At 40.4% G+C, this 15716-nt stretch overlaps 1 protein-coding gene and 1 long non-coding RNA gene across 7 annotated transcripts in view; one reads left to right on the forward strand and one right to left on the reverse strand.

Moving 5' to 3' along the window:
• Nucleotides 1-15716, forward strand: part of LOC135412678 (uncharacterized) — a 123246-nt gene that overhangs the window by 21556 nt on the left and 85974 nt on the right. The gene's annotated exons all lie outside the window — the stretch shown is intronic.
• The window catches only part of PDE5A (phosphodiesterase 5A), a 50382-nt gene that overhangs the window by 12233 nt on the left and 22433 nt on the right, over nt 1-15716 (reverse strand). For 4 of the 5 annotated variants that reach the window (XM_064651426.1, XM_064651429.1, XM_064651430.1 and 1 more), the window contains exons 8-14: nt 14049-14157; nt 11691-11775; nt 8916-9091; nt 7482-7541; nt 3657-3803; nt 1652-1777; nt 277-371 (exon numbers count right to left, since the gene is read on the reverse strand). In XM_064651426.1, coding sequence (XP_064507496.1) covers nt 277-371; nt 1652-1777; nt 3657-3803; nt 7482-7541; nt 8916-9091; nt 11691-11775; nt 14049-14157 — 798 coding nt within the window. The remainder of the gene's footprint in view (nt 1-276; nt 372-1651; nt 1778-3656; nt 3804-7481; nt 7542-8915; nt 9092-11690; nt 11776-14048; nt 14158-15716) is intronic. The other variant, XM_064651427.1, reaches the window with a different exon arrangement.

Below are 15716 nucleotides of genomic sequence, written 5' to 3' on the forward strand. Positions count from 1 at the left end.
TCAGACAACCCAAGCTCAGTGCAAAGCAGTCATACATTTTTAATGTGATTTTAACTCTGCATCCTATCCAAATCCGCCTGGAATTCTCAAAGGACATGGCTAAACCACGAGGAAAACAATCCCAGTCCCAAATGGTCGGGAGACACCTTTGTGTGCGATGGCTGCAGATCCCAGCGCTGTGCTGGCCCACACCATCAAATCCAGCCGGTTGTCCATAATTTATCTGGGATTTTGTCACTGGCTTGTTTTTATTTCACTTGTCTCAGCCTTGCTTACCTTTGTATGTAGGAGTTGTTCACTCCCCTGTGATCCAAGTCGTGGCTCAGAGTGGCGATCAGCAAAGCCAGTGTTTCTAGGTCAGTCAGTTTGCTCTGGGTGGAAAAAGCAAGGCAAGAAGTGAGCTGGGGGGTTTATTTTGCACAGTGGGGTTTATATCTACTTTCTAGCTAATGAAACCTGTCCCTAGTCTAGTCAAAAGACAGTTTGGAAAGGCTTGATTTTATGTTTCTCCCAGGAAGATGTGTCCCCCAGTGCTTGCTCTCCCCCTGGAACTAGGAAAATTTGAGAGGTTTTATGTTCAATGCCGTTCAGACTCCGGAATCTAGGACATGAGAATCAGCGTGGAGTGAATCCAGGGGAGTTAGGAATAAACAATTTATGGAAATTGGAGTGGAGATTGACAGGATTCCAAAAATAGCAAGCAAACTATCCGGATCATCAGAGATTGCTCGACTGCACACAGAGCAAAACTACCCTGGCCATTCCAGCACAGAAGGAAGAGGAATGCCCTTGCCTTTGTCTCTTCCAGCAGCTTTTGTCTTTTTTATTAGGGAAACAAAATTTGTAGGGGAAAGAAATGCCCCTTCCTTGTTGGTATTGGGTTTTGACCTAAAAATAGGATTTATTTATGCTCTCAGAAGTGTTTACTGGAAAGTAGTATAAAGCAATTAATAGCAACTGTCTGTAATCAAACTGAAGAAACACCTTAATTCTGAATGAACAGAAACATTCTGTTTCCTTCATGAATGTAAAACTGAAACCTAAAAACATACTTTGGATGAATCCTGAATCAGTAGGGATTCTAGCCCTTCAGTAGGGATCATCTAGTCCTTCAATCCAGCCCTAATCAGAATGATTAGGTTGTTTTTTTCAATTATTATGTGTCTTTTAAGTGGAAGGTTGAAAATTTGTTCAGAAGCATTGAAATGAACATTTGAATCTTTATTTCTGTATTTTTATCTTCTGTTGGTTGTCTAAAGCTGTACTCAGCTTTGAACTTAAAAAAATTTTTCCTGTTGAATATTTTATGGAAACATCCAGAAACAGGGTCAGGCTTTTCTCCCCCACCTTTTTGACTTGCCTGTAGTGTAAGTGTTAACTTTAAAGGACATAACCATGTATGTGCCTTATTTGGGATACTCCCATTGGGAACATCCAGCTGACCATTTCCAGAGAATTTACTGAAACTGGGTACAAAACAATATGTCAACAGTTTCACAAACTAAGCCCTTAAAGCCAGAAGTCTTCAGCAGAAATATTTTGATTTCTGGCAGTAGCGTGGAATGATGAACATCTTACTGACGTGACAATCAGAACTATGCATCATTATATAATTTGTTTAGCCAAAAGATTCTTAATGCAGAAAACGTACCTGAATTTTACCAGATTTCAGAGCAGCAAACATGCACTGGGCAGTATTAAAGGCATGTCTCCAATTGTGGTAGGCAACGTTCTTCCGATAATTCTTCTTTACACTTAAAATCCACCTGCAGAGAACCTTTAAGAAACAGCATCAGATAGTTTAAATGTATTACAAATCCACTCTCTTTATGAAAACCAATCTTTCTCTAATCCCACTTGGAAACTCTCTTACAGAAAAAAAAAATGTTTTAAACTCAATTAAAACTTCAAATTCAACCTACTTTTAACTGTGAACATAGATAAGAACACGCTTACAACCACTAGTGCAGCCTCTCAGTGAGTTTGTGATACTTGTGGGTTTAGTTTTTTGTTCCTAATGGCTAAATGCTAGTGTCAGAAGCACTGCTGCTAATTCAGAAACTGAGGTGTGCTGAGCTCTAACTGGGAGAGAAAAAAAATCCTTCTTTACAGTGACATGTTTGATAGAGAAGATATATTATTTAGTTATAGAGTCCTCTCAAGAGCTGTTCTGAAAATGAACATGTGGCTTTTGCCTCCTATCAGCTTGCCAAAAAACAAGCAGAATTGGACTTTGGAAAGCACATAACTATGAGAGAAAGATTACTATATTGCTGGGTAGTTTCTTTTCTATGCTGGAAGAAAGCATGTCCTGGGTGTTTTACTCAACAGTTATCAGATGTTGTGGGTTGTACTTTACTTGAAAAAAAGTGACAGGTAAGTAGGTCAGATAATAATTTAATGTTCACTAGAACAGGGTCCTTGGTTTAAAGCCAGGATACTGGATACAGCATATTGCTCCATGTTAAATGCTGGCTGAGAATCCAGGCCCTGGTTTGCTCAAAATTTTGAGTGTTCCTAGTGAAAGATGTTGTGCTGACAGAAAATCCAATGTCATTCACCCACAAAAAGGACTCCACTCAGACAAAGGCAGCAGTAATAGGCTACTGCCAGTTTTCTTTAGCTCTAGTGTGGGGAGTTTAAATGGTACCTTCAAAGCTGTCAATGTTCTCCTGCTTCTACTGACACGTGGACTTGCCTGTCTATTCCCACAGTGTTCTTTTGGGTTTGCTAATCCATTGCAATTGCTCCACTAGGAACTTGAAGTCCTCCCATTTTTGGCCTCCCTGACTCCCTCTCTTCTGTTGGGACATATTCCTTAAGGAAGTACAAGTGTTTGACCTTACTACAAAGGTAAACTAAGTACTGGGATATTCCAGAGGTCAGACTAGGTAATACAGTGATCCTTTTGGTCCTTGAACACTACTAATCTAAATTGGTCTATAAACCACTGATATAGAAAATAAATACATGTTCTATTTAACTAATTTGATTGCCTATGAATCCCTCCAAATTAACTTTGCATTTGGATACTGAACTTTGAAAGTTTTTTTGGAAAAGGTATAAAGCAAAAATAAAGTATAAAAATGAAGGTTTTTACAAATAGATATTGTGTGCATTGACTGAAGAGGCTGAAGAGATTGTCTCTTTTACCTCAGGGCTATAAGCAAAGTAAGAATACCTGTCTCAATCACCTCTGACAGGTGCACATCTGCAACTAGATCTGCTGGTTAAAACCTGCAGGGACATTTCCACAGCCCACATAAGGAATCTGTTTCAGTCTCTGTTATCTCCACAACTATGAATTTCCCTCTAAAATCTAATCTAATCTTATGTAGGGAAAGACCAAGATAGTTCCTACCTTATATGGACAAAGTGAACAATGTCCTCTTTATAACAGCCTTTCCCTTACTGAGAAGTTGCATCTCCCTCCTCAGTGTTCTGTTTTCCAGTCCATTAATCATAGACTGTAAAATTATTCATCATTCAGCAGAAAACTGAGGACAGACCCCAATACTTTATATACCTTCCTAGTTTGCTAACTGCTCTGTAATACAGACTCCCAATTCTCTTTCCTGGGGTCATTTCACTGTTGTCCCGAATTTCTAAGAATTCCCTGTCTCCGTGTGTGGAGCGGCGTTTGGCAGCGTTCATACCTCGTGCTTCATTTGGAAGTTCTGCACCAGGTTGAGGTCTGTGAACATGCGGATCGTGCACAGCGTCGTTTCAAAGTCTGACAGCTCAAAGTCGCTGAAGTAGAAGTCGGTCAGGTTGAGGCACTGTGCAGATGGCACCACAGCAGCCTGGAGAAGGAGAGGACACAGCTTAGCACTAGGGAAGAGAGAGGATAACAGAAATACCTGTTTTGTAAAAAGAGAAGGGGTGAGACGCTAAATTTTACCTTCACGTGATGCTCAAAAGTGATGATTACTTCTCATTTACTTCCCTTAGCCTTCCATGTTTAATATTATCTTATTACCTTAGATTTAACACATACTTTTCTACAGATCAAGAGGATAAAGGAAGAATTACCTGGTCAGTCTGTTGCCTCACCTGAGGCAAATTGCAACCAAGAGTATGTGTGCAATTGGGAGAATGAGAAAATAAGGCAGTGGAGTTGTGTTTGTTTTTATGAATGTGCAGACATCAAAATCTGTAACTGTTGCCATTTTGCTAAAAATGACAAGGAAAGAGATGTCAGTAAAACAGATTTCCTAACAGGATCCCCATTCAGAACAATTGTAGACAGAACATATTCACAGGCAGAGCTTTCTCAGGGCTGGAAACCTGAAAAATCAGGGTTCACCTGTGATCACTAATCTTTAAAACCTATGGACAATGTTCTTGGTGCAATTTGAGTATAATCATAAACTTTCACCATGAAATTCGAAATTACAAAGTACACAAAAAACCCCCAACTCTACTTTTTTTAATCTGTATTTTTAATTGTCAGTAATATCTCCGTGTATTACATGCATTACAACTCTATGTATTACAACTCTAATTTTCCTGGTGACAAAATGCAGAGTATAGGTCTTGGTTGCCCCGCAAAATACAGGTGTTAAGGTTATGCTAAGTCTTATCCTAACAAAATAAATGTCTACAATATAATAATATACAAAAATCAATGTCTTAGTCTACAGAAAAAAATTCAGTATCATTATTTTTCTGTAAAGGAGTTCTCAGTTCTTCACAGCTGCTTCACCTCAACTTGAGTGTGGATCAAAACAAATCAGGTAAATCTGAAGTGGTGGAGGAAATAAACATCTGTGTTTATCTTCCTCTTCATAATTCTAGGGGAAAACATTTCTCCTGGAAATGTTCCAGCATGGGGAACTGTGTCCCAGGAGCCTGAGGCACTGAAAAGGAAGCATGTGTCATAATCTACAGCATTTTTACATGTAGCATGTAAATCCCCAGAACTACATCCAGCAGTCCCTGTTCCATAGAAGTTTGCTGTTACCTTTCTTGTGTGTCAGAATTGGAAAGTCATGAAAGATTATGAAAACCAGTATTTACACAGGGGGAAAAAAAAAGTTCTTGCACCAGTAATTTTGTGTCCCTCAGCCTGGATTCATGTGGTATCTCACCTGTGAGCATGTGAAAGAGCTGTATGTTCAGTGGCAAATAATGCACCTGTTCAGGAACTCTACTGACATGATTTTGAAAATCTGCAGCTGCAGGCTGGTATTTCACAGGGAAAGGGCTGGAAGGACACACTCGGAGCTGAACAGGGCACCTCATGCCTGTCTTCTCACTTCAGTCATAATTTATCTTTCCCTTCCTTGATCTCCTGCCTTTGACTCCACAACAGTAAGTTTCACTTCACCTGAGACATAAAAACCCCTGCACTCTGTAGCTATTCAAGTGGTGTTTAACCAGATTAGAGATTTCCTCTTTCCCTTACTGAAGCCAGAAGAGCTTTCAGCCCCCCTTTTTATAGCATTTTAATTTCAAGTTATTGAGCTATGGTCAGCTTCTGTGAGCACTGACCAAACAAACTGCAGCCTCTTGCCCAATTTCTCCACCTTGGGAATATTACAAAGAGCATGACATAGTCAAGAAAAGAAGAAAATGTGCCAAAATTCCCCTCTTTGCATAACTGTGACTTTTCAATTCCTATTGCTTACTAGAAGCATCGTATTAATGGTAATTAGTAGTGAATAATTAGTGACTGCATTTCATCGCCTGGTTAAGTGTAGAAAGTAATTTTTAAAACTTGTCTTCTATTGTGAGTGACAAACATACAGATCAAGCTTACAGCTTCGTGTAATACACCAAGGCACTCCCTTCAAGGATGCCTCAAACACGAGAATAGCCCATTCTGGAGTGTACTGAAGTGAGCGTGGTAAAAGGCCAGCAGGGATGCACAGGGAATTCCTCATGGAGCTCAAACGGAAAACCGAAGTACAGAGAAGGAGGAAGTGGGGATGGGCTACCTGGGAAGAACATAGAGACATCACCAAGGTGTGCAGGGCTGGAGAGGGGAAAACCAAAGCTCAGCTTGAGTCGGGACTAGTGAGGGATGCAAAGGGCAACAAAAATTTCTGGCAGCAAAAAGGTGGCTGTGGAAAACATGGGAGCACTGTGGTAACTGAGTGGCAACCAGGAACAGTTTTGCTTTGTTTCGTTTGCATTGCGTGGTAAAACATGGGTTGTATCCAGGCTCAAAGGAGGTGACTGATGCAACAGGACATTCTGTAGTATGAGGGAAGTGAGAAATTTTACTACAGCCTATTCCACAATGCAGATAATGAAACAGAATAGGACAGTTCCACTTGGAAGGGAACTACAACGATTTTCTAGCCCCACTGCCTGATGAAGCATCTGCTTTCTGTGCTGTCAGGTTATTTAGAAGCAAAACAGAGCAAATCACAGGAAGGTATATCCAGAAACATCACTTTAATCTGTTTTGTCTGGCTTGACACAACGATATGAATGCAAAATGAAACAAATAAAAATTAGATGAGAGCAGAATAAAAAGGCCTGTGCTTGTGCTCTAGTCCTGTGTTGCCTGGTATGTCCTGAGAGCCCGTGGCTGACACGGGCCAGGACTGTGCTAGGAAGAACATGGACAGGTAGGTGGAGGTGGACACTGGCCCAGTTCTAGGTTTGCTGTGGTTCTGTTTTATTTAGCAGTGAAGATGTGACCACAGAGATTCCAACCCAAGCCCTGCAGAGAAACCCCAGGAGATGTGCTGCATTCTGCTCTTGTCCACGGCTCTTTATGGCTGGGCAGCAGCCTGGCAGGACTGAGGTTCAAAACCCACGTGACACTATTCTAGAAACACCCCTAGTCTTACACCTTGTTCCATGGCACCTTGCTTGTCCAGACCAATCCCATAATACCCAGCCTGCTGCCCCCCGTGTCTGCCTTCCTCTCCATCCCTCCCATTTGTTTTTGTGCAGCAGGGATGATGCTTTTTCCCTGGAACACCTCCTCCAGCAGAGACCTGGAGAAACTAAGCCCATGCTGTGCTTTGAACTGCGCTTGAAATCACAGCTGTAGTTATTCCTCAGGCAGTGCTTTCTACACACAGAATTAAACATGAGCAGAGCAGGACACTGCACAGAAAAGCAGCCATAAAAATAATAAAAATAAAAAATCACCGCATTAAAAATTAAATACAGAACTTCTACCAAGGCCATAAAGCTGCACCCATCTTTGGGATGCTTGAAAGGGACCAAAGCTGTGAGACATGCAACATTCAGACTTAGCTGCAAAATGAAGAGTTCTCAGCGTTTTTTCTGGTTCTTGCAGTGCTCTGGCCAGCCTGTATTTCTTCTGATTGAGGCATTGTAATGTTTCCTTTTCATGTGATCAACTGATTCAACTCAGGAACCAATCAGTATAACCCTCACTGTCAGTTTTATTTCTGGAAGATATGCTTCTGTGTGTTTCGGGATCACGTCTGTGTGAAGGACAGCTCTTTGTTCTATTCATGGAACATTTCTATAGGAATAGTAAAAAATTCAATTACCACTGTTACCTGCAGCTCCCTCGTTTCCTCCTCAGCAGCAGAAGCATGGTATGAGAGAACCTACAGAAAGAAAGAAGCAGCCCTTAGTACAAACAAAAGAGCAGTGTGGTAAAAGAGTACTTTTCCTAAAGCAGATTCTTCAGCACTGCACTGTGTTTGGTGATGAAATCTATTGTCCATGCAGGGCCCACCAGGGTTTTAAGGGAGCTCTCTGAGTGCATATGGGGAGATATCTGCAACTTGCAGAAATCTCCCACAGCACAGAACCTTCTGGAGATAAGTAGGCCAGGAAAACGTAAATAGTTTCTATAAAAGAGCAAAGAACTCTGATTTTCTCTTTGGAAAGATTTCATGCCCCACTTTCAAAGACAAATAATACACGAAACAGCTATAATTATGAGCCTGACATTGTTGCCATAGGAATTCTTTCAGGAGTTTATTCAGACAGAGAAGAAAGTTTTGCCCTAACTGAAACTTGGCACCAAAGTCTGAAAGACAATATGTTTGTTTTAAATTAACTAAATAAGCTCATATTTTTTAGCTCTTGAGAACAAGGGTCATGAAAATGTTATGGATTATTTTAGGCAACTAGAGACTGATTCTTTTTTAAAGAACCCATCCTATGTGTTAACATATAATCTGTCTGGACCTCCTGTATTGCCCATAAAGTGTTACAGTAGAAGAGAGAATTTCTAATTTGCAATATAAACCAATCGTTCTGACAATAATTTTACCCCCTTTTTATTTAACATGACTTAATATGGGTTTATTTGAGAGTTGTAATGTTTCTTTTAGAGGCTATGGGGTACATAATCCCCATTTTAGGAATTCTGCAAATACTCTGTTTACATAATGAATGTCAGGAGATCCAAAGTCTATAAAGTTTTCACTTTCAGCTTCAAGTTATCGCCTCTGAGTAATTCAGCTTCTCAGACTGAAGCCCTCTTCGGCTGTTAAACTGAACAGGAACCAGCTCAAAGGCTGAGACCAGATGATGTTCATCCTGCCATGGTTTGCTGGAGCCTGAGGAAATTGCTGCAAGCCTACAATAACGCTGCTGTTACTCTGTGTGTCCAAAGGGCTGAGCCAAAATCATCACAGAAAACCTCAGACAAGAAAAGGAAGCCCCTAATCCGCCCAAGCGTTTCCTGCTCCTACGCGGCAGAACGCACCCGCCGAGCTGCCCCTGGGCAGCCTCAGGGAGAGGAAAAGATGGGCCCAGCTCACCACTGAATGTCATGAGCGGGGTTAAAACACAACACCAAATGGCACAGTCTGCCGGCACATCCAGAAACAAGCGGGAAAATTCCCGAGCAACTCCGCAGGCCGAATTCCCCTGGGGGAGTACTGTTTCTGTCCTGATGTGTAGAGCAGACAGGGCCTGGAGAAAATCACTTTGGGGCTAATTAAGGACCACCTAGTTGTGGAGCTCACCTCTAATGTCACCATCTGTTTGGCCATGGCTCGCTCCACAGCCTCGTACATCTGGGTGTTCTGGATCCCCAGGCCACAGAAGATGACGAATGCTTCCAGGAACTGCTCGTCGTTTCTGTTGAAAGCCTTGATCTTTCCTGAGTTTTCTTCCATCTTGTTCACCAGCTGGCAAACACCTATGGCAGGGTACAGAAAGGAAAAGAAGTAATACAGAGAACTGCCACCATATTACCTGTTGTAAGGAACAGCAAGAATTAAGTCTGGGACAGTTTAGCCTGCAGTAAGAACCATCAATATACATAAAAGGGACACACAGGAGTGCTGTAGGATTTTCCCCTGTTTTTTTTTTTTAAGAGTAATTTCAATGTATTATAGAATGAATGCTAAAACATATATGAAACAATTATATTTTACAAAGCAGATTCAAAAGTATTTATTGGGATTTGTAAACCAAAAATGTAGGGCTTTAGAGACTTGATTATCCTGTGAAATTCTAGGGTCGTTTTCATCCTAACTTTTATTATTAATAGTATTCTAGATTGATTTAATCCCTAAAGACAATTTGTCCTTTGGAGGCTAATTAAATTTTTGCAACCATGCCAAAAGAACATTTATGAAAGTCAGAACAGTGGTACACAGAGTTTTTGCTTCCTTATTTGAGTCAGTACTGGAATTTTTTTTAAGCAAATGAACTAAACAGAGAATACCCAAGTTGAGGTTCCAAGCTTAAGCAGAGTCGCCAATTCCATGAGGATGTGATTGATTCCAGCCTGCCCAAAACACTGCTGAACTCCTTGAAAAGCATCTTACTGAATTCAGCTTGTTAGGCTCAAACCTGTTGACAGCTGCATCTGTTTATTTTCCTCTTAAGAATTTCTGGACTTTTCCATGCACAGGCCACTGAAAAGTCTGATAGGTAACTTCTACCTCACCTTGCTGCAGCTTAAGTCCCTGACACCATTTGAAGCAGAGGTACATTCAGACATACACCTCCCTTTAGTTTTGCCCAGCAGATGGTAATTTCTGCTAAAAAGCAGAATATTAATGAAAGCAGCTGCGTTATAAGAACATGTTGTCTTTGGCCAAAACTGCTTTGGGGGTGATTATTGTCTTAAGTGAGTGCAAATGTTTTCTCCCTCCCATGAGTGTGAGTACTAACAGTTTGGAGCATAAAAGCCAGCATTTTCCTGGCCAACTGCAAATATATCTCAGGGATTGTGTTATCTGAATATTGCAAACAAGAGTCTGAACCTTAATGGGATGAGAAGACTAGATCACAGAATCACAGTAAAAAACATAATCCCAGCAAATAAGGATTCAAATAAGGAAAAAGATTAACTTTCCCTGGGAAAAAAAAGAAGCTGATTTATAAAACTCTGTAGGAAAATCCCATGAAACTCACTTTCAGATCTCTGTTTAGCATGGTTTATGACATTATAATTATTCCCATAGCAACTGTGATGTCATGAACACAAGATTAAGACCCAACAGTGAGTATGCCACAAAAGTAAATGAATTCCTAAAAGACACAGCATTTGGATGCACAGAGATGTCTCAAAAAAAAACAGAGAACTGCAGTGAATATACTATGTAGTACTTAAGACTCTTTAAATCCCTTTCAAATACTTCCCCAAAGCACTGAGATTCCCATATATTACAAATAAAGGAACTCCAAAGTCTTTTACTGGGACACAGTTACAAAACCACAGCAAAATTCTGTAATTCACCACATACCTGAGAAATGCACAAGTCAGGAGAATAAAAAAGTTCTTTTCATCTTTCTTGCCAGTAAGATCTGCTTGGTTTTGCTGCGGACAGTTTTTCCCACCTCAATCCCACTTCCCAAATTCTGGTTTTGGCTATACCACTCTTAAAATAATTTTAAAAAGAAACCAGACTTATAATAATAATAATCATGGATGCTGTATAGTGTGGCAAAGGAGCTTCTGGATATTGTCCCAAAGACAACTTCTTGACGTTGCCCTATTAAATATCTGAACATTAGGCAGATGTGAAACCAGAAGAGACTTCAAAGAACATTTCCCAATGAGAATTACTCAGATTTGAAAAACCCACCTAAATGGGTGGCCTGACTGAAATTCTTGCACTTCCATAGAAAATCCCAATAGAAAAAAAAAAAAAATCCATGAGATCAGTAGCTCACAGCATAGTGAAATATCTCTAATTAAAGCTCAACAGTTCAGTCTTCACCTTGGTCTACTAGGGTTTGCTAGAATATTTAAATAAAGTAATAAAAGAACTCAGGAAAGAAGCTAATACCAAAACTCCATTAGGTGAAGAGGATGCTTCTCTTTCTGCTTCAAAGGTTAAAAAAAAAATAATCTGTCTTCACAAAAAAAGGACCTCATATTTACTATAAAAATTGGGCTCTGCAGTTTTGCCATAATTCCCAAAGAAAATTATTTGAAGACCATTAAAAATGCATTCTCGGAACTCTTAATATTTACTGGCCAAATTTTGTAAAGCTGAGTAAGTTGGATTCATGCTACTGTCTAGGGATCAGTATGTTTTATTTTTTGTTTGCTTGTGGAACTTACTGATGCCAGGAACTCAGGCTGATACTCATTCTGCTCTTTGGTAACTTATTAGGTAAGCAATTTATACTCAGGGTGGTCTCAGAGGACTTATTAATTGAAAACATGATAATTAAGGATCTTTTCTCCTGGCTTGAGATTCCACGTTGCTTGGATTTTACTGTGGAGCACATAAATATTTCTGTGAAATGTATAAGGACAGTTTTGTAGAGATACCTACCTATCACTTTATTCTTTTTCCCATTTTTTATTGGTGTACACAGCAAACTCTTTATGTGTTGGCTTACATTTTCTGCACTGTCATTCTGTTAGACAAACAAAAAAAATACAGTTACAATTTTAGAGACGAGTGTTCAGGTGGCTGAAGGTGGGTCTGCAACTATTCTTTGCTTACATACTCCTTCAAAAGGAACCACGTCTTCAAAGAGTTTGCACACAAACAACAAGTAGGAAAACTACTACCAGCTAGGGCAACATTCTACATCCTTCCAAAGATTTTCCATATTGTCTCGTGCTCCAGTAGAAGGAGAATCAATTTATTTGGGGAGTGGAAGGTTGGATCAAGAAGACAACGCCTCTTTTTCAAATACCTGGTGAGAAAAGGATGTAATTCTACTCTGACTGCTCCTGGAATAATGTGGCAGCTGCTGAGAAGTACATTTGGTCCAATCTCTAATTGTATGTGACACAAAAAATGGGCACACATTAATATTTCCAATCAAAAGGTTATCTTGGTGGTTTTTTTTTGTGCAAGGACTGTAGATAGGATCTTGGCAGGCAAGTGCACAAACACTGTCATGCTTAAAAGTGGCAATAGGAGATGTGATTCTTTACAGAAATCATTAAAGGATTACATCATGCCACATACTTTACACGACTCCAGCCACTTAAGTACTACTACTTAATAGCAGCCCATTATCAAGAGGGTTGTACGAATAACTCAGGAGCAGGATTGTTTTCTCAACTGCAATACCTGTGCAATCAGCTGTAAAAAAAGGAGATAAGAATCAGCATCTCTCCCTAAAAGTCAAACAGGAGGGGACTGGGGATGAAACCACAGTGCACGGTGCTAAATAAAAGTGCCTGACCCAGTATTAGTGAAAAGGAAGGAGAGTAAGCCAAAACCAGGCTTAAATGCCTTTAAGGAGTGTTGTAGGTATTTGAACTTTGTCTCCACTGCACTAACTTTGTTGGTTCGGGGAAGAACACGGACACACCTGACAGCTGAAGCTTAGCATTTGGCTTCTGTGCTATCCTTGGAAATGGCCTGAACCTGAGGCAACTTCACAGCTCAACATCACAGCACAAATAAACCCAAGCTGCTCTTCTGCCTCGTGCCGTTTCCTAGGCAGTTCAGGCCACCAAAGCGCAAAGGTATTTTCACGAGGTGACTACAGATGCTGCTGAATGTCCTCCAAAGAAAGAGGCAAGCCAAGGTTTCTAGGGCACTGGGAACACCTGGGATTTCCCTCACGTCAGGGTTCATCAGCTTTCAAAGCATTTAGCCTCCAGCCCTGCCTTGGGACTGCTCCTAAGCAGCGGTGCAGATGCAGTCACTGTGTGCCGAAAAACATTATCCAGAATTCTTTCTAACAGCACTGTTATTTTCTTTTAATGACTTCCTTCCATAAGGTGTATTCCAGGCAAAAATGCAAAATAACTCTACTGAACAGCCTGTTTCAGACAAACAGTTGTTTGGATGGCTCTCAAGGTATTAATTTTATTTTTAAATGTCTTCCAAATAATCACCTCTGTCTTTATTGATCTATACAGTACATCCACCGGATTCTGTCTGTACTTCCAGTCCTGCAGTTAAGAGCTTTGGGCCCTGTACTGCAAAGTGCTGAGCACTTCTAGAAATCCACTCCAGAGCATTCGTGAAACCTTGCACAGAAAAAAAAAAGGGAAGCAACAGAGCTCCCCACCACAAGCCTGCCCCTTCTTTCCACTTACTGGAACAATCACACTGAACACTATATTTTCTGACCTCTTTGTTGTGTGTCTCAGAGCAAATTTTGGTAAAAAGCCATCTGCTGACCATAGCAACTCATGTCCCTCTCATTACCCTCTCCCTCAGCCCCTCTGGGAAACAGGCTTAAATATAGTAAGAAGAGCAGACATCTTTCAATTTCTACAAGGACAGGAAAATACAGAATTACAAGTTTGCTTTTTGTTAATGACAACTCTGCGGGCAACCCGACTGGAATCTGAGTCCTGCCAGGTGACCTTCCCTCCTCACTCTCCAGTATCCATGTGCTCAGTAGTACACCAGACCACGAGATCACACTTGTGAAGCAAAAGCTCCCAAACAAAAGTGAATTTGTTCCATCTCCAAACCAGCAAAGAACCTGCATCTATAACATTAATCTTTGCCAGAACAAGAAGGGAAAGGAAAGGATAAAAAAGGGAACTGGGAGCCTCCCAACGCTCTCTGGGTACCCTCCTTTGTGCTTTCATTATTCTAACCGGGGCCATTCCATTGACAGAAACAATAAGGGGAAAACAAAAAAAGCCTTGAAAGGTAAACAGAGAAACATTTTCTGTTTCTGATTTTCAAATCTAAGCTTATTTTCCTTACCGTCCAGGGAAATCTTCTGTCTTTGCAGACATCTGGGATGTTGAGTGGCTCCATGGTGTTCTTGACGTACTGAGCATACATGTAATTGATTTGGTTTGTGTCGTAGTCCCTGAAGGACACAACAACACCACTGTTATGTGCGTGCCATGAAAATGAGGCACTGCATTTATGCCCAGCAGGTAGGAGTAATATCTTTCCTGTATGAGAAAAGGATCTACAGATACGACTAATAGATATATAATGGGGTTGAGTTCAAACCCTGGATCCCAATCCAGCTGTCATCACAAAGCTGCAGAGTGGACTGACGTGTGCATTCCACCATTTCTTATTCAACATTAACACTGAACACCAAGCTGAAAAAATAAACAAATCCCTACGGTTTACACAGATGAAGGACAGAGAATGAACAGCTGCGTTTATGTAGAAATAAACAGAACCTTGTGAAAACCAACTCCATTCACAAATCTGACACACTTAAAGAGCCAATACTGGATGAAATTCCCATATTAGTTAAAGAGACTGCAGCAGGTATCACTTGGGAATTTTCTGCTTCTAAGTTCATTTCAAATTTGTTCTCAAACTAAAGGCCCAATCAGTCATGTGGAGATTCTGTTACTGAAATAGAACTGTTTATTCCAAATTGGGACAAAAAGGACATTTACAGAATCAGTCATCTCCACTCTTTTAGTCACAGCTTATTTAATTAAGGTATTTTAATTCTCTTACACCCTCAGACCCTCCTGCCTTCGAGGACGTACGCCCTCAGAATAAACCTATTGCCATCAAGCTCCCGGAGCTTCCCTCTGACATTTGACTTGACTTCAGTTATCCTCCTGCTGTAAGGATGTTCACAGGGCTGGAGGGGTCCTTGATTACATAACAAGCCTGAATTTTATTACGTAAAGTAATAATTCCTATCTAATCCATGTCATTATTTCTGCTATTGCCCAAAAATCACGCCTTTCAAGCAGAGCAGAAGTTCTGACTCCAGTGGCTGACTCACAGTACAGTCCTCAGCACATAGTTGTGCTGTCTCATGAACAAAATTCTGATAGGAAATTCAGCCTCCGAAATTCCTCCCCTATCAGTTATGAGAAATAATTTACTGATGGCCCATGCAAGCAGTAAATCACATTTTGAGTCCATTAAACAGTAACCATAAAAGGGATAATGAAGTGGAAGGGTCCATTCTCATAGTGTAGAAGAGCAAGTAAAGAGGAACTTTCTTTTTCACCTTATGATCTTATCAGACTGTTGTACCTCTCTACATTCTGGTTGTACAGTGTCTAGAACTGTAATACAGCTCAACAGTTTTTGGTTGCTTAACCCACACACTTTGGACATAATTTTCTAATATATGGAATTAATTTTAATATAATAAATGTTTACTGCAAAAAAAGCATCAAAGGGGTACGGAAATCTCCGTTTTCTCTCTGCACACAATATCCACAGTGAACATTTTATATACAACTGTGTCTCTTTTTGACATTATTTGAAACAGCTGTCTTTGATGGCAGAGAAAAGTAATGGAGACAGTAATTTTCAAACTTCAATACGGAGGTTCAGGCTAAATTTAGAAACTATTTAATCTGGGTATTTTAATTCAGCTATTTCTACCTCTCCCTTCCTCCCAGTTGGTTTCTCAAAGATGAATGAAAGTGAGAACTT

The sequence above is a fragment of the Pseudopipra pipra genome, chromosome 4, assembly GCF_036250125.1.
Source record: "Pseudopipra pipra isolate bDixPip1 chromosome 4, bDixPip1.hap1, whole genome shotgun sequence".
In the NCBI taxonomy this organism is placed as follows: Eukaryota; Metazoa; Chordata; class Aves; order Passeriformes; family Pipridae; genus Pseudopipra; species Pseudopipra pipra.